Source organism: Podarcis raffonei, chromosome 8 (assembly GCF_027172205.1).
Source record: "Podarcis raffonei isolate rPodRaf1 chromosome 8, rPodRaf1.pri, whole genome shotgun sequence".
Lineage (NCBI taxonomy): Eukaryota > Metazoa > Chordata > Lepidosauria > Squamata > Lacertidae > Podarcis > Podarcis raffonei.
In genome coordinates this window covers 26,638-46,850 of record NC_070609.1, presented here as the reverse complement: position 1 = coordinate 46,850, position 20,213 = coordinate 26,638, and the positions used below count along the sequence as shown (strand labels likewise).

The 20,213-nt window shown below is 56.7% G+C and overlaps 1 protein-coding gene across 1 annotated transcript in view; it reads left to right on the top strand.

Annotated features, from left to right (window-relative positions):
* Positions 1 to 17,887, top strand: part of PRX (periaxin) — a 28,860-nt gene extending 10,973 nt beyond the window's left edge. Inside the window, exons 2-6 of the mRNA XM_053397588.1 lie at positions 8,106 to 8,161; positions 9,306 to 9,398; positions 10,387 to 10,693; positions 11,702 to 11,895; positions 12,728 to 17,887. Coding sequence (XP_053253563.1) covers positions 8,106 to 8,161; positions 9,306 to 9,398; positions 10,387 to 10,693; positions 11,702 to 11,895; positions 12,728 to 17,758 — 5,681 coding nt within the window. The 3' untranslated portion in view covers positions 17,759 to 17,887. The remainder of the gene's footprint in view (positions 1 to 8,105; positions 8,162 to 9,305; positions 9,399 to 10,386; positions 10,694 to 11,701; positions 11,896 to 12,727) is intronic.
* Positions 17,888 to 20,213: the final 2,326 nt, after the last annotated feature.

The window sequence follows — 20,213 nt, the reverse complement described above, 5'->3', positions numbered from 1 at the left end:
TTGAGAAAAGGGGTGCTAACGGGGAGTGTAAGTGGCCCCATCTCCTTAGCAAGGATCTGAGGGCTGGGTGGGAAGTTCAGGGGAGCTTCTGCTGATTTTTTCACTTGCCATCTTCTTTGGCAATGTGCATGTTGCAGTAGCACTGCTGTTACTGGCTTGACTGGGGAACCTGAAAGAAAAACTGTGATTTAGAAAGGGGTATTCTCTCTCTCTCTCTCTCTCTCTCTCTCTCTCTCTCTCTCTCACACACACACACACACACACACACACACACACACACACCCCTTCGAGCCCGCCTTCTTGGCCCTTGGCCTGATCCAGGAGGCTGTTCTTATTTCCTTATGTTCCTGAACCCTTTAGATTGTACTTTTCAGGCATGAATAACTCCTAGGCAGAAACGCTCTCTTGCTTTGGCCTGGGAAGTGGCCTTGAACTTTCATGGCTTGGCCTGCAGAGTCCTGGGAATTGTAGTTTCCATGAGGGTGGGGCTGCTGAGTAGTTCAGCCCCCCCCACCCCCTTTGTGGCGTTTGCAGGGTGCCTGGTTGAGGTCCGGCTGCTGAAGCAGGATTTGCTGCAGGAAATCCTTTGGTGGAGATGTTATCTGCCTTCCGCCCCCAATGCTGACCCACGGGAGGGGCTTCAGAGGGGCTTTCCAGGAATACAGCCTTGGAATGGCGCCTGAAAGTGCGTCACTTGCAGCTAAGGAGCAAAACTACGCTTTGCCTCCTCCTATCAGACCCTTTTCTCAGGGATTACTGACAGCCTCAGGTTTCAGGCGGGATCTGTGTTTCCCGCCCCAAAGTCAGGGCGACCAGAGTGACACACTTACCTTGCAAAATAGAGGGGCACCTGCTCTCCCCCAGGAAGGAGGGGCTTTGCCTGGAGCTGGTGAGAATGGGGCATCCAGACCAGAGCCCCAAATTCTCATCCAGGCCCAGAATTGGAAGCCGGATGCTGGACAGTTTCAGGAGAGAGAAAAGAAAGTCCTTCTTCACACAGTGCCTAGTGGAGACAGTGGTGGCCCCCAACTTGGATGGCTTTAAAAGAGGATGGAGCTCTCAAGGGCTCCTAGACACAAGGCTATGCTCTGCCCTCCACAGTTGGAGGAGGCAATGCTGCTGAATTTCAGTTGCTGGGAACCGTGTTTGAAATTAGCCAGAGACCAGGTGCAATTTTCACCCGGCTATCGGCCACTTGTGACCAAGTGAAGATGCCTGGGCGCTGTCAGGATGGCACCTGACATCATCACCATCTGGGGATCATTGGATATGGACTGTTTTCACACACTAATACCCCCTCCTGTAGAATGCACAATCAGAATGAATTTTAGGCACCAAAATCCTTTTTCTGTGCAGCCTGAGCAGGAGCAATGAACGACGTTATAGTGAATTGTTGTAGCTTGTCTTCTCCCACTGCCCTGCTCACAGTTGGGATGAATATTCTGTGAATGCTCTGTGTCCCCATTAAGAAAAAGGAATCAGCCAATATATATGCAGACTACCCCTGGATCAAGGGACTTTTCTTCTTTGAAGTTCTCAGCTCAAGGTTGTCATTTGAACTAGCCGGATGTTTAACTGAGAATCACTCACTCCATCATTTGAAAACAAAGACTTTAGAGCTGACTTGTCCCCAAATGGCAACTAGACCTTCGATTTTGGCGACTGCAGCCTTGGTCCATGAAACCATTGGGCACCTAGCTCGTATATCTGAGTTTCTGACATTCTCTGGGAACTGCAGGAGGGGAGAGTTGCTCGGATCCTGCTTGTGCATTTCCAAGAGGCATCTGAATGCCCCCCCCCCCCCGAGAACAGGATGCTGGACTTGGTGGGCCACTGGCCTGATCCAGCAGGCTCTTCTTTGGTTCTCGCGACAGCTGAGGTTGGGGCCAGGGGACGCCTCTGGTTTACCTCTTGCTCCAGCAGTTTTTCTGCTGCTAGATTAGGAAATTGGGCATTGCTGGTTCCCCAGGTGAAGGGGCCTCTCCTCCCCCACTTCACCATGGTTTGGCTGTAGCTCCTCCTCCTCAAATAGAATCATAGAATCATAGAATCATAGAGTTGGAAGAGACCACAAGGGCCATCGAGTCCAACCCCCTGCCAAGCAGGAAACACCATCAGAGCACTCCTGACATATGGTTGTCAAGCCTCTGCTTAAAGACCTCCAAAGAAGGAGACTCCACCACACTCCTTGGCAGCAAATTCCACTGTCGAACAGCTCTTACTGTCAGGAAGTTCTTCCTAATGTTTAGGTGGAATCTTCTTTCTTGTAGTTTGGATCCATTGCTCCGTGTCCGCTTCTCTGGAGCAGCAGAAAACAACCTTTCTCCCTCCTCTATGTGACATCCTTTTATATATTTGAACATGGCTATCATATCACCCCTTAACCTCCTCTTCTCCAGGCTAAACATGCCCAGCTCCCTTAGCCGTTCCTCATAAGGCATCGTTTCCAGGCCTTTGACCATTTTGGTTGCCCTCCTCTGGACACGTTCCAGTTTGTCAATGTCCTTCTTGAACTGTGGTGCCCAGAACTGGACACAGTACTCCAGGTGAGGTCTGACCAGAGCAGAATACAGTGGCACTATTACTTCCCTTGATCTAGATGCTATACTCCTATTGATGCAGCCCAGAATTGCATTGGCTTTTTTAGCTGCCGCGTCACACTGTTGGCTCATGTCAAGTTTGTGGTCAACCAAGACTCCTAGATCCTTTTCACATGTAGTGCTCTCAAGCCAGGTGTCACCCATCTTGTATTTGTGCCTCTCATTTTTTTTGCCCAAGTGCAATACTTTACATTTCTCCCTGTTAAAATTCATCTTGTTTGTTTTGGCCCAGTTCTCTAATCTGTCAAGGTCGTTTTGAAGTGTGTTCCTGTCCTCTGGGGTGTTAGCCACCCCTCCCAGTTTGGTGTCATCTGCAAATTTGATCAGGATGCCCTTGAGTCCATCATCCAAGTCGTTGATAAAGATGTTGAATAAGACCGGGCCCAAGAATAAGATGTTGAATAAGACCGGGCCTCCTGACTGAGGCTCTTCCTTCCACCTGTGTCCAGAATCAGAGTCCTTCTCCTGGCCTGCCCCCTGGTCTGGAGAAGAAAAGGGCAGACATTCTTCAACCTGTGGCTGCCCATTGTTTAAAACTTAAGCCAGGCACTTTCAGGGCGTGTGCTCAGTTTAGAAAGGGATGACAGGGGGAGAGTCACGTGGGATGCCTGTGAGCCAGCGTAGGGGCAGACGGCCCTTTGGCCTTGTTTGTTTCTTTGTTGCACTTAGATCCCACCTTTTCCTCCAAGGAGCTCCAAGTGGCCTGGGCAGAGTTCCTCCCCTTCTCACTGTATCCCCGCTGCAACCCTGCAGTGTAGGCTATGCTGAGGGGGGCAGTGATTAGCCCCAAGCTTCATGGCCATGGGGGCTGGGATTTGAACCCTGCTCTCTTCCGGGTCCTAGTCCAATGCTCTAACCACTACGCCACGCTTGTGATGGAGGGGCAAAGTGGTGCCTGTGCTGAGGGTGGTCCTGCCCCATTTGCCCCTTCTGGATGATTGCCTCCTCCCTGCAGTGAGGGCTGCACTGTTCCCTGACCTAGGGTCCCAGCCCCCCCCCCCGGTCTCTCTCCTTTTCTTTTGCCCCCTCAATATCTTCCTTCCTCCACCCCCTCCACCCCCATTCTCTGTGCAACTCTGCTTACTGCCATATAACTGCTGGAAGGGACCCCCGAGGGCCCTGCAATGTAGGAGCCATGGCTAAAAAAACTCTGACCGATGGCCATCCAGCCTCTGCTTCAAAACCTCCAGGGAAGGAGAGGCCACCACCTGCCAACAGTCCATTCAATTGTCAAGTGGATCTTGCTGGTTTTGCCTTTTGCGTTCTCTCCCCCCCACCCGCTCCTGCCCCCATATTCTTCCTTCTGTTTCTGAAATGTGCTGAATAACAGAGTGAGGAAGTGCATTCCAAGAAGGAGCTTCCCTCCATTCTGGGGGGGGGGGCAGAGGCAGGGTGATTTCCTTCCCTGTGTGGATGGCAGAAGCGCCCCCTCCTCAGGAGGACGGGGTGCTTGGGAGGGGCTGGCTCTTGGCTCTGCTTGGCCTCCTGCTAACTCTTTGAGCCTTCGCTGACACCTCTGGGACCTTAGGGTGAAGGGGGGGTAATAAATTAACACAGCTAGTCCAGGGGGTGGAGTGTCTCCCCTATGAGAAAAGGAGGCAGCATTTGGGCCTTTTTAATTTAGAGAAAAGTCAAGTCAGAGGTGGCATGATAGCAGTTTACAAAATTATGCCTGGCATGGAGAAAGTGGAGACGGTGAAATTTTTCTCCCTCTGTCAAACTCTCCCCCAGAAGGCAGTGATCACCTCCAACCTGGAAGGCCTTAAAAGAAGATTGGACAAATTCCTTGAGGAATAGAATTGTAGAATTGGAAGGGGCCTCAAAGTTCCTCTAGTCCAACCGCCTCTTGCAATGCAGGAATCTCAACTCAAGCATCCCTGAGAGATGGCCATCCAACCTCTGCTAAGAAACCTCCAAGGTTGTCAGGAGAGGACTATCACTGGCTGCCAGACACAATGGCTCTGCTCTGACCTCCACGGCCAGAGGCAGCAATGCTCCTGAATTCCATTTGCTGCAAACCGCAGGAGGGGAGAGTGGTTCTCTCACTCAGATCCTGCTTGGAGATTTCCCACAGGCAACTGCTCAGCCACTGTTAGAATAGGATGCTCCACTAGACGGGCCATTAGCCTGATCCAGCAGGCTCTGCTTATGTGGCGAAGGGCGGCATTTAAATGGAATAAATATAATAACGTTCTTATGTCCCTCTGTCCCACACCTTGCCCCCAAAATACAAGCCAGCCTGCTCAGGTGTTTTTGGAGGTGGGGTTGGAGCAAAGGGTAAAGGCCCAGAGTGTGAGAAACTTTGCTCTGGTTTCATGTTCACAGAAACAGCTTGGCTTTAGTTGCTGGTTCCTGGGCTCCTCTGCCAGCATTGGGGAGTTAAGTGATGTGCTTGCATGTGTGAAGCTGGCCAGGGAGGGGGGCTCAAGGAGATGGGGGGGGGAAGAGACAGAAGGAATGGCAGAGAGGTTGACTCAAGCTTTGCACATAAGGAAGGAAGGAGTGCAGTGCCATTGAGAAGTAGCCTCAAGTGGGGTTTGAAAGAGTTGTGTGAATGGGCTTCCCTCACTTTGGCTTTGAGGTGGGCCTTCTGGAATGACTCAGCCATTTGCAGGAAACCTTTTCTGCATTCCTGCAGGGGACCTTCAGAGTCATCTAGTCTGACCCCGCAGGCTGGCTCAGGCTCCAGAGAAGGGAGGAGAGCTCCCTGGGACACTGGGCCCTGTCTCCTGGCTGCTTTGCAGCATTCCTGGCCCAAGCCTGGCCTGCCTCTCTCTCCCCACTGCCCCTCGCTGGCCGCAACTCTGGCTTTGCTGAGCCTACAGAATGCCTGGCATTCTCCCACGCTCTGCCATGATGCACGGCTGGTGACGCTGCAGCCAGGGAGGTGGGAGAGAGAGAGACCTGAACAGGCCCCTCTTTGTCTTGGGCTCAGAGTGGGAGCAGATCTCTCTCCACTGAGTTTTGCATTCAGAGGTTGGAGGGAGCAGAGCAGGAAAGGAGGGGACCCCAGGGGGCCCCAGGCAGAACATCTGCTGCTTGCACCTGAACAGTTCTGGTCAGCTCACCTCAAAGGGGATATTGTGGAGTTGGAAGAGGTTTAGAAAAGGGCCACCAAAGCAATCAAGGAAGTGGGAAGAAGTGAAAGAAGCATCAGAACAGAAGAAGAGCCTGCTGGATCAGGCCAGTGGCCCATCTAGTCCAGCAGCCTGTTCTCACAGTGGCCAACTAGGTTTGTGTGGAAACCAGCAAGCGGAATCTGAGCCCCAGAGCAGCCCTCTCCCCTTCTGAAATTTCCATCCTGGGTGGCGCTGTGGTCTCATCCACTGAGCCTCTTGGGCTTGCTGGTTGGAAGGTCAGTGGTTTGAATCCCCACGATGAGGTGAGCTCCTGTTGCTGTGTCCTAGCTCTTGTCAACCCAGCAGTTCGAAAGCACACCAGTGCAAGTAGATCAATAGGTACCGCTGCAGTGGGAAGGTAAACGTCGTTTCCGTGCACTCTGGTTTCTGTCACGGTGTCCCGTTGTGCCAGAAGCGGTTTAGTCATGTTGGCTACATGACTCGGAAAGCTGTCTGTGGACAAACGCCAGCTCCCTCGGCCTGAAAGCGAGATGAGCGCCACAACCCCATAGTTTCCTTTGTCTGGACTTAACTGTCCAGGGGTCCTTTACCTTTTTACCTTTACCTCCATAGACTTTTCCTCCATGAATTTGTCTAATTCTCTTTGAAAGCCACCCAAATTCTTATCTTATGCTTACGAGTCCCACTTCTTCAGCCAGAAGCACACATTGTGGGGTGTGAATCCAGAGCACACACCCCCCCATTTAATACGCTGGATGTGAGTGTGAGGACCTGCCTGGGGACTTACTCACACTAACAATCCTTTGAACTTTCCAGGCCTAGGTCTGCCCTTTAAATCTCCATGTTTGAATGTTCTTGTTCGTGCTCTGGAGTTTCCGCTGCGGAAATCCACTCTTTACTGCTGAATCGGAGCAAACATCAGTCTGTGGGAAACCCAAATTGGTTGGGTTTGCACTTCAGCTTTAAAGAGCATTCAGAGAGGGAGATTTGAAGTGGCAACCTTTGTCTGGACAGCACAGGGCAAAAGGCCAGTGTGGAGAAGCTCAGAGTTTGCTTTCGGCCCTGGGGCTCCTGCTGCCTTGGGTTTCTCCATGGAGATGCCAGCCAGAGCTCCAGAGGGCAGTCGCCGAGGAGGGGGAGGTGTTTGGGAACGGCTCCAGGAATGCTAGCGATGCCCGTGAGGGGTTGGCCAAGACGCTGCGTCCCTTTGTCCTCTGGCCTGGGAATGTGCGGCATCGCATCTTGACCTTTTGGGGAACGGCGTGGCGTGGGTCCTCGGAGTCCGGGCGTGGGAATGAAATGCCACCCCTCCGTGGCAGCCTGGGATTTCACCAAGGGAGGGAGCAAGTGCCGGCTGGAGTCTTCTTGGGCAGGGAAAGGAGGGCAGCAGGAAGGAACAGTGGGAGAGGAGGAGGGGGCCGTCTGTGGAAGCCTAGGGGGCCAGGCCTCCCTCTCCAGAGGTGGCTTTTTCCTCTCCATCCCAGAGGCTGACACCTGTGGGGTTGGTGGGCAGAAGAACCTCAGAAGAGCCTGGCTGCTGGGTCAGCACCCTGTTCTCACTGTGGTCAAATACCCCTAGGGACCCAGGGCTCTAGATAGACTGCCTCTGGACCTGGAGGTTCCATAAAAACTTAAAAAGAGCCAGGCTACTGCTTGGTGGTCCTGAATCCTCTGCTGTTGCTTGAGGCTCAGGTGGCCTCAGTGACCCGGAGTGCCTTCCATCGGCTTTGGCTGGTGGCCCAGCTGTGCCCCCATCTGGACAGGGAGAGCCTAGCTACTGCTGTCTATGCTTTGGTAACCTCCAGGTTGGATTACTGCAATGCCTTCTACGTAGAGCGGTTTCTGAACTTCAGCTGGCACAGAACTTGACAGCTAGGCTGCTCACTGGGACAAGACGGCTTGAGCATATGACACAGATCTTGGTCCAACTGCTCTGGCTACTGATTAATTTCCCGGCCCAATTCAGAGTGCTGGTTTTGACCTATGAAGCCTTAAATGGCTCAGGACCGCAATACCTCAAGGAATGCCTTTCATATGAACCTACCCAGACCCTGAGATCATTTTCTGAGGCCCTCCTTCGTGTGCCTCCTCCTCGAGAGGTCTGGAGGCTGGCAACACTTAGAACGGGGCCTTCTCTGCAGTGGCTCCCCATCTGTGGAATGCTCTCCCCAGGGAGGTTCTCCTGGCGCCTTCATTATACACCTTTAGGCACCAAGCAAAAACATTCCTCTTCTCCCCAGCCTTTGGCTGATTATCCAATACCCTTTTAAACGTGTTGTGGGAATGGGGTTATTGGTTTGTGTTTGTTTTATTATGTATTTTGTGTCATCATTTTGTATTTTTATGTTGTGAATGTCCTGTGATCTTCAGTATACAAATATAATAACTAATAACAAATAAAATAATAACATTTCCCCCTCCACAGCTGCACAGGGCCAGGTTCCAGAGAGCCACGTGTTCAGGACAAGGCAGCAAGCAGCTGTAAGTACCTGGGCACCTGCTCCTCCTCCATCACCACTATTGCAGCCCCCACCCTCAAGCTGTGCTCCCCCTGTCTGAATTCTGGGTCAGCCTCACCAGAAACCCTCTTCAAGGAGGCCTGGGAATTGCACTCCGGCAGGTGGACCTCCTCTCTCAAATGACGCTTCCAGTGCAGCTCTTTGGACTGCAGACACAACCCTGTGCCCATTTTCCAGATAGGTGGCAGGTGAATCGATGGCCCTGCTCCCAAGTCTATCTACCTGCCTGCAGTACCTGGCTGCCTGTCTACTGCATTTATATCCCACTTTGTTCTCCAAGGAGCTCAAGGCAACAGACGTGGTTCTCCCCCTCATTTAATCTCCACAACAACCCTGTGAGGTAGGATAGGCTAAGAGGCAATGACCAGCCCAAGGCCACCCAGTGAGCTGCATGGCCCAATGGGGATTTGAACCCTGGTCCCCCAGGTCCCAGTCCGACACGCCAGCCACTGATCCATCACTGGGTTAGGACTTGAACTCGGTCCTCCCAGGCCCAGGGTTCTCCCACTGGTTCTGGCGATCATCTCTCTGGACGTTTTGCAGGTCAGCACCCTCCCTGGTGGGCTCTTGCTGTTTTCCCACTCCTCCATGACTCCTGCCAGCAGATCTATAGGTGGGAGTGGGTGTCTTACAGTGGGTGTCTTGCATTGCAGGGGGTTGGGCTAGATGACTCTTGGGGGTCCCTTCCAACTCAACAGTTCTGTGGTTCTAAGTGTAACTCAGGTGTGTTTATTTCGAGAAGGGGCTGTGTTGCTCTGTCACAGTAAAAGCAGCAGATCTGCTTATAATCATAGAACTGCAGTTTGCAGGGCACCCCAAGGGTCATCGAGCCCAACCCCCTCCAATGCAGAATCCCACCAGACCTCTGCTTAAAAACCCAATGAAGAAGAGTCCACTACCTTCCGAGGGAGCCCGTTCCCTAGTTGCGCCTGTGTCCCTTCAGCACCTCCCCAGCCCAGAGCGATTGTGCCCCTGTTACCACTGGCGTTGTCTGCTACAGAGGCCAGCCCCCCCCCCCGGCTGCACCCCATTCGCAGCTGGGCTCTTGGGGTCCCTGAGAGCTGGCAGAGCCACCCCCCACCTCCTGCTTCTCTCCTGCCTTCCAGACAGCCAGCTCCAAAGGGAATGAGCAGCCGCAGCCCCCCGCAGGCAGCCCCCCGCACCTGTCCCCCGAGGAAGCTGGTGACGCAGACCGAGCAGTAAGTCGGGAAGAGGGTTGGGCGGGGGGGGGGGGCAGACAAGAAGACACGTTCTGAGGGTGGAGGAGGCAGGTAGGGCTGTGCCCCCCCAAGGAGGAGGGGGCAGGTCACACATCTGGAGATGTGGGGTGGAAGGCAGTTTGGGTGACGCCGGGTCCCTGAGCCTGTTGCCCCTCCTAGGTGTGGCCTCTGCCGCCTCTTACATCTCCATGCAGTGCCTAGTTAAACTATGGAACTCCCTTCCACAGGTGGAGGCAGTGGTGGCCACCAACCTGGATGGCAGATTGTGCCTATTCCTGGAGGAGAGGGCTATCGAGGCCCCCTAGTCATGAGGGCTATGCCATGCCCTCCACAGTGGGAGGCAGCACTGCTTCTGAATGCCCATTTCTCAAACCTGCAGGAGGAGAGAGTGGCTCTTGCGCTCGGATCCTTGATCTTCCCACTGGGGCATCTGGTTGCCCGCTGTGAGAACAGGATGCTGGTCTAGATGGGCCCCAGTTGGCCTGATCCAGCAGCCAGGCTCTTTGTATGTTCTTCGGGAAACTCCCGGTCCAGTGGCAGTCTATCTGGATTCTTAGGTGAAAAGAGCAGGCTGGACTGGATGGGTTCTTGGCCTGATCCAGTAGCTCGTCTGATGCTCTTAGGTTATCTGAGATCACCATTAGGCGGGGCAGAGAGGGGGAAGCTGCCTCTGGACTGGCCAGCAGGGGAGGGGGGTTTAGGAGCCTTGGCTCCCTGGCTCCCAAGAAAGCCTCCGGTTTAAGCCAGAGGGCGAAAGGAGAATTGCTGGGTGGTGTTGGGGTGTGTTTGGGGTGTGTGCGGATGGTTCTTCCAAGGAGGCTGGGAGGAAGAAACTCCCACTAGCGAAATAGCGCCATCGTCTTCCCAAAAGAAGCAGGAGCCCCTGGGAGGAAGCTGTGGCGGTTCAGCGAACTGGTCCCCACCTGGTCTGGTGTGCTGTGTGGACACCCTCTCGGTTCCCCCCCAGGCTCAGAAGGAGAAGCTGCATGCGGAGCTGAAGAGAGTCCTGCAGAGGAAAGGCGAGAGCCAGCGCAGCTCCGAAGAGGCCGAGGAAGAGGAGAGGGGGGAGCCCCTGGCCCCAGCCAAGATGGAGGCGCAGCTGAGCTCCATGGAGAAAACCATTGAGACCTCCGAGCTGCTGGAGATCATCGTGGAGACGGAGGCAGAAGCCGGGGTCAGCGGGATGAGCGTGGCCGGAGGGGGAAAGAGCGGCCTCTTCGTCAAGGACGTCCTGAAGGACTCGCCTGCTGCTCGGGCGCTGAGCCTCCGCGAAGGTGAGCCTCCCTGTTGGTGGAGGGAAAGAGCAACCGCCTGGCGCAAAGCCAGAGTCTGGCTCCCTCCTAGCTCACTGTTGCCTGCACAGGCTGGAAGCAGTGGCCGATGGGGCTTCTGCTCCCAAACCTCCCTGGAGATTGAGTCTCTATTGCATTGATGTCCCACCTTTTCCCTCCAAGGAGCTCAAGGGGGCCTGCATGGTTCTTCCCTCTTCACTTAATGCTCACAACAGCCCTGCAATGTAGGTTAGGCCCTCCAGGTCTCAGCCAGCAAAGGTCATGGCTGAGTGGGGAGATTGGAACCCTGATCTCTCCTGAATCCTGGTCCTCATCTAATGCCCACAACAACAACTCTGTCTGCGAGGGAGTTTCAACACTAGTCATTCCTAGGTCCCAGTCCAATGCTCTAACCACTGCACCACACTGCCAGTGAAGGGAGGGAGGGTGGGGGGGACTGAAGAACAGGGATGATTCTCTGCTCTGGCGAGGGCGCCTTGTCCACCTTAAGCAACATAATAATAATTTTATCATTTATACCCCTTCCATCTGACTGGGTTGCCACAGCCCCTCCCTTGCCCTCTATGAGATGGGGGCAGCTTCTACAGAGAGTTTCTCTCCTTGCGCACAGCTGCTAGGAGACCTGACGGAGGGAGAGGCAAGGGAGGCAGCTGGTGCCTCTGTGCCCTGCTGGTGGACTACCCCTCCAGGACCTTGGCAGCGCTGGACGGGGCTCAGCCTTGGTACAGGTTAAGGGTGCAGCTGCTGAACAGGGACGGGAATGGTCTCTGCATGTGAGCAGGGGCACTCTTGCCAGTTGTGTCAATAATTCCAGAGCCAAAGTTTGTGTTCCTGTAAAGTTGCCCCAGACAGCGTCTCTGGAGTTGAAGGCCTTGGCCCTGTTTTCTGGCCTGCCCCCTTCCTGCAGAATGAGCTAAGGGCAGCGGGAGGGATAACACTGCAGGCCTGTGGCTCAGCTTCGACATCTTCTCCTGTCCACCCGCCTTGTAGGCGACCAGCTCCTGAGTGCCAGAGTCTATTTCGACAACATCAAGTACGAAGACGCCTTGCAGATCCTCAAGTGTGCTGAGCCGTACAAGATCTCCTTTTGCCTGAAACGGACCGTACCCAGCACTGACGTCTCCCGCAAGCCTGGAGCCACCACCTTTGAAGTGAGGGGCCCCAAAGCCAAGATGGCCAAACTGGTAGGTGGTCCTAATATTGCTCTGTGGCGCTGGCCCAGTGACAGGGTGCACCCCCCTCTGTCTCCAGGGGTGAGAGGGTGCCTGGGGTGGCACCCAGAGGTTGACATAGATATTCTATGAACTGGTACTGAGAGACATCACTGCCTCCAAACCGGGATGCTGCACTTGGCCATCCTGGCTAGTAGCCATTGCTAGTCCTCTCCTCCTCCGTGACTTTGTCTAATCCATAGGAGGCAAATTAAAAAAATTACTTTAAAAGAGGAATGGGCCAATTCATGGAGAAGGAGGAGAGGGCTGTCCGTGGCTCACAGCCACAATGGCTCTGCCCTGTTTTTGAATCCCAGTTGCTGAAAGCCACAGGAGTTGCTCTTGTGGTCAGATCCTGCCTGCTAGTTTTCCACAATGGGCCTCTGGTTGGCCACTGTGTGAACAGGATACTGGACTAGATCTCCTCTTATGTTCTCTTTTAAAGCCATCCCAATTGGGAGTGAGTTCCACAGGGCTTCATTAACTACGAACCCCAAAATGTGGGATGGGATCCAGTTTGGGGGTGCAGGGTTTTCACTGCAGAACTTTGGCACAGATTTGGAGGAGATCCAAAATTTGGGGGTTCGTAGTTAATAATCCTGTTCCACAGTTTATGCTGCAGGGAGAAGGAACCTCTTTCCCCTGTCCTGAATCATCACTGGATGTCCACGAGAGAGGGAGGGAAATGCCCCTGTTTCTCCTTTCTCCATTCCACACACCACTTTATGTACGTGGCTCCTTTCCCTCACTTCTCTCTGGGCGCCTCTTGCTAAGACTCACGCAGCCCCTGCACTTCTTTCCCCAGAACATCCAGAGCCTGACATCGCTGAAGAAAAAGAAGAAGAAGAAGAAGGCTGCGGCTGCAAAGGCCAAGGACCTGCAGGCAGCGTCAGGGGCATCCTGGAGCGGGGACTTGGCTGGTGGCAAGCTGGACGTGGCTCCCGTCGACGTGGAGTTCTCTCTGCCCAAGTTCTCCAAGCTGCGCAAGGCCAAGAGCGCAGGAGAAGTGGCTGTTTCGGAGCCCAGCCCAGACATCTCTCCTCGCCTGTCCTCCCTGGAGACCAAGCGGCGCAGGCTGAAGTTCCCCAGGCTGAAGGTTAAGGAGGCTGCGGCAGCGAGAGCCAAGGGGGCCGGGGGCTGGCTGGAGGTGGGCCTGCCCAAGGCTGCGGTGGAGGCGAAAGCAGCAGGCGGCCTCTCCCGCTTCGGCGCGCCCTTCGGCAAGGCCAAGAGGGCGGGGGCCAAGGCAGAAGGTGAGTTCCAGGCCCCGCAGGTGGAGCTCGACCTGCCACTGTCCAAAGCTGGGCCCGGCAGAGAGTCCCCCAAAAGCAGAGCCCAGGCCCCCCAGTTTGGACTGCCCAAGGTGGAGGCCGCCCTGCCCAAAGTCAGCGGGGTGGGGCTCCCGGAAGGGGGTCTCCAGGGCGGGCTGAAGCTGCCTGTGGCCGAAGTGGCAGCCCCCAAGGTGGACGTTGACCTGTCCTTCCCTGGGCTGGAGAGAGCCACCCCAGAGATGACTCCTAAAGGGGAGGGCTTCAAGATCAGGGCCCCCAAGTTTGGGGTCTCTGCTGAGGAGGCGGAGCTGAAAGCACCCAGCGTCAAGGTCCCAGCTGTCGAAGTGGCCCTGGGCAAAACGGAAGAGCGGGAGGAGAAGCTGAAGGCGGGGGTGGCCCTGCCCCCCCTGGAGGTGGGGATCCCCTCGGTGGAGCTGGGGATCCCCCTGCCCAAGGGGAAGGCTGAAGGGGAGCTTTCGAAGGCCAGAGTGGAGGTCCCAGACGTCTCCGTCAAGGTGCCTTTGCTCAGCCTGCCCAAGCTGGGCTCCAGAGCCCCTCTGGAGAAAGGGGAAGAAGAAGGCAGGCTGCCCCAGGTGGAGCTCAGCATGGGGAGGCATGAAAGCCCCAAGGCGAAAGCCAAAGGCCCCAAGATCCAGCTCCCAGGGTTCGGGATTTCCTTGACGGAACGCAAGCTAGAAAGCAAAGAGGGGGCCGTGTTCCCCGAGGTGAAGGTTCCATCTCTGGACATTGCTCTCCCCAAAGTGGGGGAGGTGCAGCTTCCCAGGCCCATGGTGCAGGTGGCAGCCCCCGCCGGGAGGCCGAAGTCAGGAGAGGTTGCCGAAGGGCCCGGGTTCAAGTTCCAGGTGCCCCAGGTGTCTCTCCCAAAGTTTGACGTCCCTGCCAAGGCAGACTCCCTGCCCCAGATGCATGCCCAGGCGCCCAGGCTGGAAGGCGAGGCCGGCGTGAAGGTCAGCGTCCCCAAGATGGACCTCTCCTTGCCGGCAATGCGGCTGCCGGACATGCAGCTGCCCAAGGCCCCCGTGCCCAGGCCAGAGTTGGATATCTCCGTGGAGAAGCCGCTGGTGGAGGTGGCTGTCCCTGCCGCTCGCCTGAGCTGTCCGTCGGCGGCCGTGCCCGCACTGGACATTGACTTGCCCAAAGTTGGGCTTGAACTGGATCTGCCAAAGGTGGAGAGAGAGCTGGCGGCCTCCGAGCAGCTGCCCCGGGGCCACGAGGTCAAGCTCAGGGTGCCCTCGCCCAAGGCTGTGACCAGAGACTTGGAGGTGGAGATCAGTGTCCCCACATGCCAGGGGGGCCTGCCAGAGGCAGAGCCAAGGGAGAGGGTCTTGGGGGGGCCTGATGTCAGCGGGATGGTGGCCAAGATCCCCAAAGTGGACCTTTCTCTGGGGAAGGCCCTGCCGGGAGAGGAAGAAGCAGCAGAGAGCAGCCTGGCTGTGAAGGGCCAGCCGGTGCTGGAAGTGGAGGGGCCCAAAGTGAAGCTGCCCTCTGTCAAAATCCCGTCTGTCAAGATCCCAGATGTGACCCTGGAGGGCGGCAAAGCCCTGGAGGCTGAGGCCAGCATCAAGGCGCCCAGATTTACACTCCCCAAGTTCAGCATCCCTGGCCCCAAAGCCTGGAAGGCCAGCCCAGAGGCCTCAGCACCTGAGGCGGAGGGTGGCATGGAAGCCAAGCTGAAAGTGCCAAAGTTTGGGATTTCCTTTCCCAAATCAAAAGTGGATGTGGAAGGCATGGCACCCAAGGCAAGAGCAACTGCAGCCCTTGAGGCTCACGGGGGGGTGGAGCTGCCAGCGGTGGATGTCACAGTGCCGGCGGTGGACGTGGACCTTGGCCTCCCCGCATGGCCCGGTGAAGAGCCTTCCGGCACCCCCTTGCCCGAGGTTGGCACTGAGGTGCCCGACATCAAGCTGAAAGTACCCAAGTTTTCGCTGCCCAAATTCCGGGGCAAAGGCAAGGAAGGGGACCTGGCATTTGAGAGCCAGGAGGGCAAGTTGAGAGGGAGCAGGGAGGCCCTGGCTGGAGACCTGGGCACAAAGGTGCCCGAAAAGGAGGCCAAAGGCTCCAAGTTCAAGATGCCCTCATTCGGCCTCATGCGCAGGGACACAGCGGGCATGGAAGCAGAAGCCAAGAAAGCCCCTGGCAGCCCCAGGGAGAAGCCCAAGGGGGGCCCCTTCGCCAAGATGCCCAAGCTGAAGCTCTCCTCCCCCAAGGTGGAAGCAGACCCAGGGAAGCTGGCACATCTCCAGGCCCTGCCCGAGCTGGAAGTGAAGGTTCCCCAGGTGGAGCTGCCCAGGATCGGGGCCAGGGATGAGGTGGGGCTGGCCGTGGGTGCAGAGAGCCCTACCCTCAAGGTGAAGGTGCCCTCTCTGGAGATCTCCATGCCCAGCAGCAGAGGTGAAGGGGAGAAGCCGGTGGTGGACGTCTCGGAGGCCGACCTCCGCGGATACGAGGGGGAGCTGAAGATCCCCAGGGTGGGCATTTCCACCCCCAAACTAGAGCTGGAAGTGAGTTTACCCACAGCCGGGGTGGAAGAGCCCATGCTGCCAGCAGAGGCCAAGATCAAACTGCCGCAGGTGGAGCTGCCAAGGTTTGGGAGAGCGGAGGAGGGTGGGGCAGAGGTGCAGCGGCTTGGGGGGCGCAGGCTCAGCTTCGGGGAGGAAGGTGGGGAAGGGGTGGTTGACACCTCCCTCCTGGGCACCAAGATCCGGTTGCCCAGAGTGGACCTCTCCTTGCCCAAGGGGCGCCTGTCGGATACGGAGCTGCCCCTGACGGCAGAGGGGGGAGAGGTGGTCCCTGAAGGGTCAGAAGCCAAGTTCCGGATGCCTTCAGTGGGGCTGCCCAAGTTCTCTGCCCCCCGAGTGAAGGCCCCTGAGGTGGAGCTGGATGTGGGCTCGGAAGCAGGGAAGGGGACACACGCCAAAGCTGGGGGCCCGGTCATCAGGCTGGCCAAATTTGGGGGCTCCACCTCGGACAGGGAAGCGGAAGCTGAGGCGGATTTGCCCCGAGTCCCACAGCTGGAGCTGAAGGCCCCCAAACTGAGAGGCAGCACAGAGGCGCTGAGCCCTGAGGCCAAGGAAGCCGCCCGGATCAAGATGCCCTCTGTGCCCATTGGCTTTGGCCTTGCCAAGGGGGAAGCGGAGGCCCGGGGGTCCCCCGAAGAGGGCAAGTTCAAGCTCAAGCTCCCGTCCCTGGGCCTCTCCAAAGCGGGTGCAGACACCCAGCCCCTCTGCCCCCCACCTGAAGGGGCGGACTTCTCCTTCAAGATGCCCCAGATTGCCCTGCCAGACGTGGGCTTCTCAGTGGACCAGGAGGGGAAGAGTGAGGCTGCCCGGCGGGAAGCAGGGATGCTGCCAGATCTGGATGTGGAAGTGGGAGGGTTCGAGGCCAGGCTGAAGGCGCCCCAGATCAAGGTGCCAGCTGTGGAGCTGCTGGGCCCCCAGGGGGATGGCGCTCCCTCTCCAGGTCGGCGGGGCTCAGGCGGAGGCGAGTTGGAGGGGAAGAGAGCGGCCTTCCACGTGCCCGGCGTGGAGCTCTCAGCCCCCAGCCTCAAGGCGCATGCAGAGTACCAGGTGGAGGGGGCCCAGCTCCGCCACGGCAGCTCCCAAGAGCTGAGGGGGGGCCGAAGCGGGGAGGCCCCTGAGGCAGAGGCAGGGAAGAGGTACAAGGTGAAGATCCCCAAGTTTGGGCTGTCTCTACCCAAAGGGGGAGCAGAAGGCGGGGAAGGAGGACCCCCTGGGCACGAGGGGGAGGCCAAGGTCAAGCGGCCCACGTTTGGGCTGGGGAGGGCCAAGGGCAGAGGGGCGGAGGGGCTCCTAGAGGGGGAGGGGGAGGAGGCAGATGGCAGCAAGGGGGTGATGGCCAAGCTGAAGCTGAAGCCCCCCACCTTTGGGCTCTCCCTCTCACCCAAGGCCAAGGGAGGCGGTGCCGAAGTCAATGGGGAGCTGGAGGACGGCTCTCCCCTGAAGATGAAGGTGCCCAGGCTGGGCTTCTCCAAGGGCGAGGGGGGTGCCCAAGTCAATGGGGAGCAGGCGGGGGCCTCTCTGCACAATGGGGCCAAGCTGGGCAAGATCCGCCTGCCGCAGGTGGAGCTCTCCTCCCCGCCCAAGATGGCAGGAGCAGACTTGGAGCTGAACCTGGAGCTGGTGCAGGCAGAGGAGGCCAAGGACGAAGCCCTGGGGGCCGGCAGGGGAGCCTTGGCAGCCCTCAAGGCGGCCAAGTTCAAGTCACCCAAGATCTCCTTCTCGGGCTTCAGGAAGCGCACTGGGGAGGGGGCTGCTGGGGCCGTGGTCTCCTCGGCTGCCCGGGTGGAGATGTCTTCTCTGGAAGCGGCTGAGATGGGCGCCAAGGGGGAGAGGTCCCCAAAGTCTCGGTTTCCCAAGGTGGCCCTGAGCCCCAAAGCTCAAGGGGGCCTGGAGGGGGGCTCCGAGCAGGGGGAGGGGAGTTTGAGGATCAAGCTGCCCTCAGTGGGCTTCTCTGGGGAGCATGAGGGGCAAGTCTTGGAGGGCAGAGTGGCGGGGGCCAGAGGAGAGGCAGGGGAGGCAACTGTGTGAGTGGGGCAGCTGCCTAGGGCCCTCCTGCACCCTGCCCCACTTCCTGTGTAATGCTTAGCACTAACCACAAGGGGGCGCCGGCCTTGGCAAAGGAGTGGGGGAAGCAATCAGAGGCCCCCCAGTCACTGGCGGCTTTTGCAAGCCTACCATGAAGGCGCCACCCTCCTCACAGCCGGGGGTGGTGGTTTCTTTTTGTAAAAAACCAATGTGAATAAATCCCCCCAGTGCCACCCCCTGGCCGGTCTTCCTGTCTCCCTCTCCCTGTGCTCCCACCCTGCCCCATCAAAGTCCCAGCCAGCAGCTGTCCCCCAGGACTTCCTCCGCCCATCTTGGGGCCTCAAGGCATGTGGGCAGAATTTGGTGGGGGGCCTGGCTGGGCTCAGGGGTCTGCTTTCCTCTCTTTACACTGGGAAGCTTGTCTACTAACTAATGGATAAAGGGTTGTTTGGAAGACTAAGCCATCTCTACCCCCCACCCTGTTTTGAAATAAAGCCTATTTAAGAATTGGGGGCACAGAGGAAGGAGAATCTAATGCATCTTCGGTTGGGAGTGTCCAGCAAGGAGATTGGAGATGGTTGCCAGTCAAAAGGTAGTTTAAGACGCAGGAAAAAAAGAGTTCCTCTTGTGAAAGAGGGGGGGGGGGCAGTTTTGGGAGACATTCCAGCCATGGCATTGGCAGCCAGATGAGGAATCCTGGAAGAGGACACTCCAGGCTCATCTAGTCCAACCCCTGCAATTCAGGAACCCCGGTTCTTAGTCCCGCCAGCTCCCTTGAACTGGGCAACTCAGATGCCTGGAGCAGCGCCCGTTGGAGAGCAGCCTTGGGTCGCCTCTGGAGCTGGCTGGACCTTTTGGACGGCTGTTTCCACCCCCCCTGCCTTCTGCTGGCAGGCCCGGTTGGGAGTTGTAGTCCAAAGCCCATTGAGGGGGGCTGGTTCTGGAGGGCCGGCTGAAGCCATTGTGCTCTGCCCCCCGGCCTGGCAAGGCCTCCTGGGCCAGCCCCCCTCCCCCAATATCGGGCCTGTGTGTTTCTGTGGCTCTTCTGAGTCTGAGATCCTCGAGTTGAAGGGACCCCCAAGGGTCATCTAAGCCCGCCCCCTGCAATGCAGGAAGTGCAGCTAAAATGTTCCCTTGTGAGGTCTGGACTAGGGGGTGTTTCAGGTGGTTTTCAAGTTGGAACTAACTTTTGGCACAAAGTAGGGGGGGGGCTCTTTTCAGTGCCAGGATCCAGTGTGCTCTCTTGACCTGGAGCCCAATCCCTCTCCCCCACCCCTGTAAAATGGGGTCTTCCCCTCTTCTTCTTCTTGCAGGACCCCCTTTTCCTTTCTCTTTGCTCAGAGTCAGAACCAACTCTCTCTCAAGGGACCCTGGAGCCAAACTCTTCCAGAGTTTTCTCTTTCTTCTCCCACTCCTCAGCATTTCCTTCTTGGGGGGGGGGGTTTCGCCAGCAATCCCCAACTTTACTTGAATTTGGAAGGGGTCTGAGATAGGAACAAGGGCTAAATTGTGACTTATACCCACCCAGCCACTGACCCTCTGCCTTATTTTAAACAGCCATGAAGGGGGGGCACTTTCAGGTGTGTCAGTGAGGGAGGGGCGTGGGGGGTGCAGGGACCTCGTTCAGGTGTTTACATGCCATGAAGGGGCAGGGCGGCAGTGAGGGGGTGTGTCTTAGCTTCTTAAGCAAAGGGTGGGAAGGAATACTTTCTTATTGCTCTTGAGATGTACAAAAATCTGTTGTCCTGACTTTTAACAACACAGGCCTGCTGTGATGGGCTTCCTTTTTTTCCTTGCCACTAAAAAATTCCATTTAATTGCCTCTTTGCCGATTGTTATGTTTAATTACTTTTTTTAAGGTAAAGATGTTACGCTGTATCTTTGAGACACTGTACTTACTGCTGCTTTTTTCTATTCTGGGTTTGAATAAAAATTAATCTGTGGACTAATGTTATTGCTTTTTGTGTGGTCTTTTCCTGTTGCTTGATATACAACGGACGCTTAGTTTGTCCATGGCATTTAGTAAAGGGACCCCTGACCATTAGGTCCAGTCGTGACCGACTTTGGGGTTACGGCGCTCATCTCGCTTTACTGGCCGAGGGAGCCGGCATACAGCTTCCGGGTCGTGTGGCCAGCATGACTAAGCCACTTCTGGCGAACCAGAGCAGCGCGTGGAAACGCCGTTTACCTTCCCGCCGGAGCGGTACCTATTCATCTACTTGCACTTTGACGTGCTTTCGAACTGCTAGGTTGGCAGGAGCAGGGACCGGGGAATTGGGAGCTCACCCCATTGCGGGGATTCGAACCGCCAGCCTTCTGATCAGCAAGTCCTAGGCTCTGTGGTTTAACCCACACTGCCACCCGCGTCCCTGATTCCATGGCACTGAGAGGCAGCTACTGGGCCCCCAAGGGGGATTTGAACTCTTGTCTCCCAGGTCCCCGTCCGACACTCTAACCA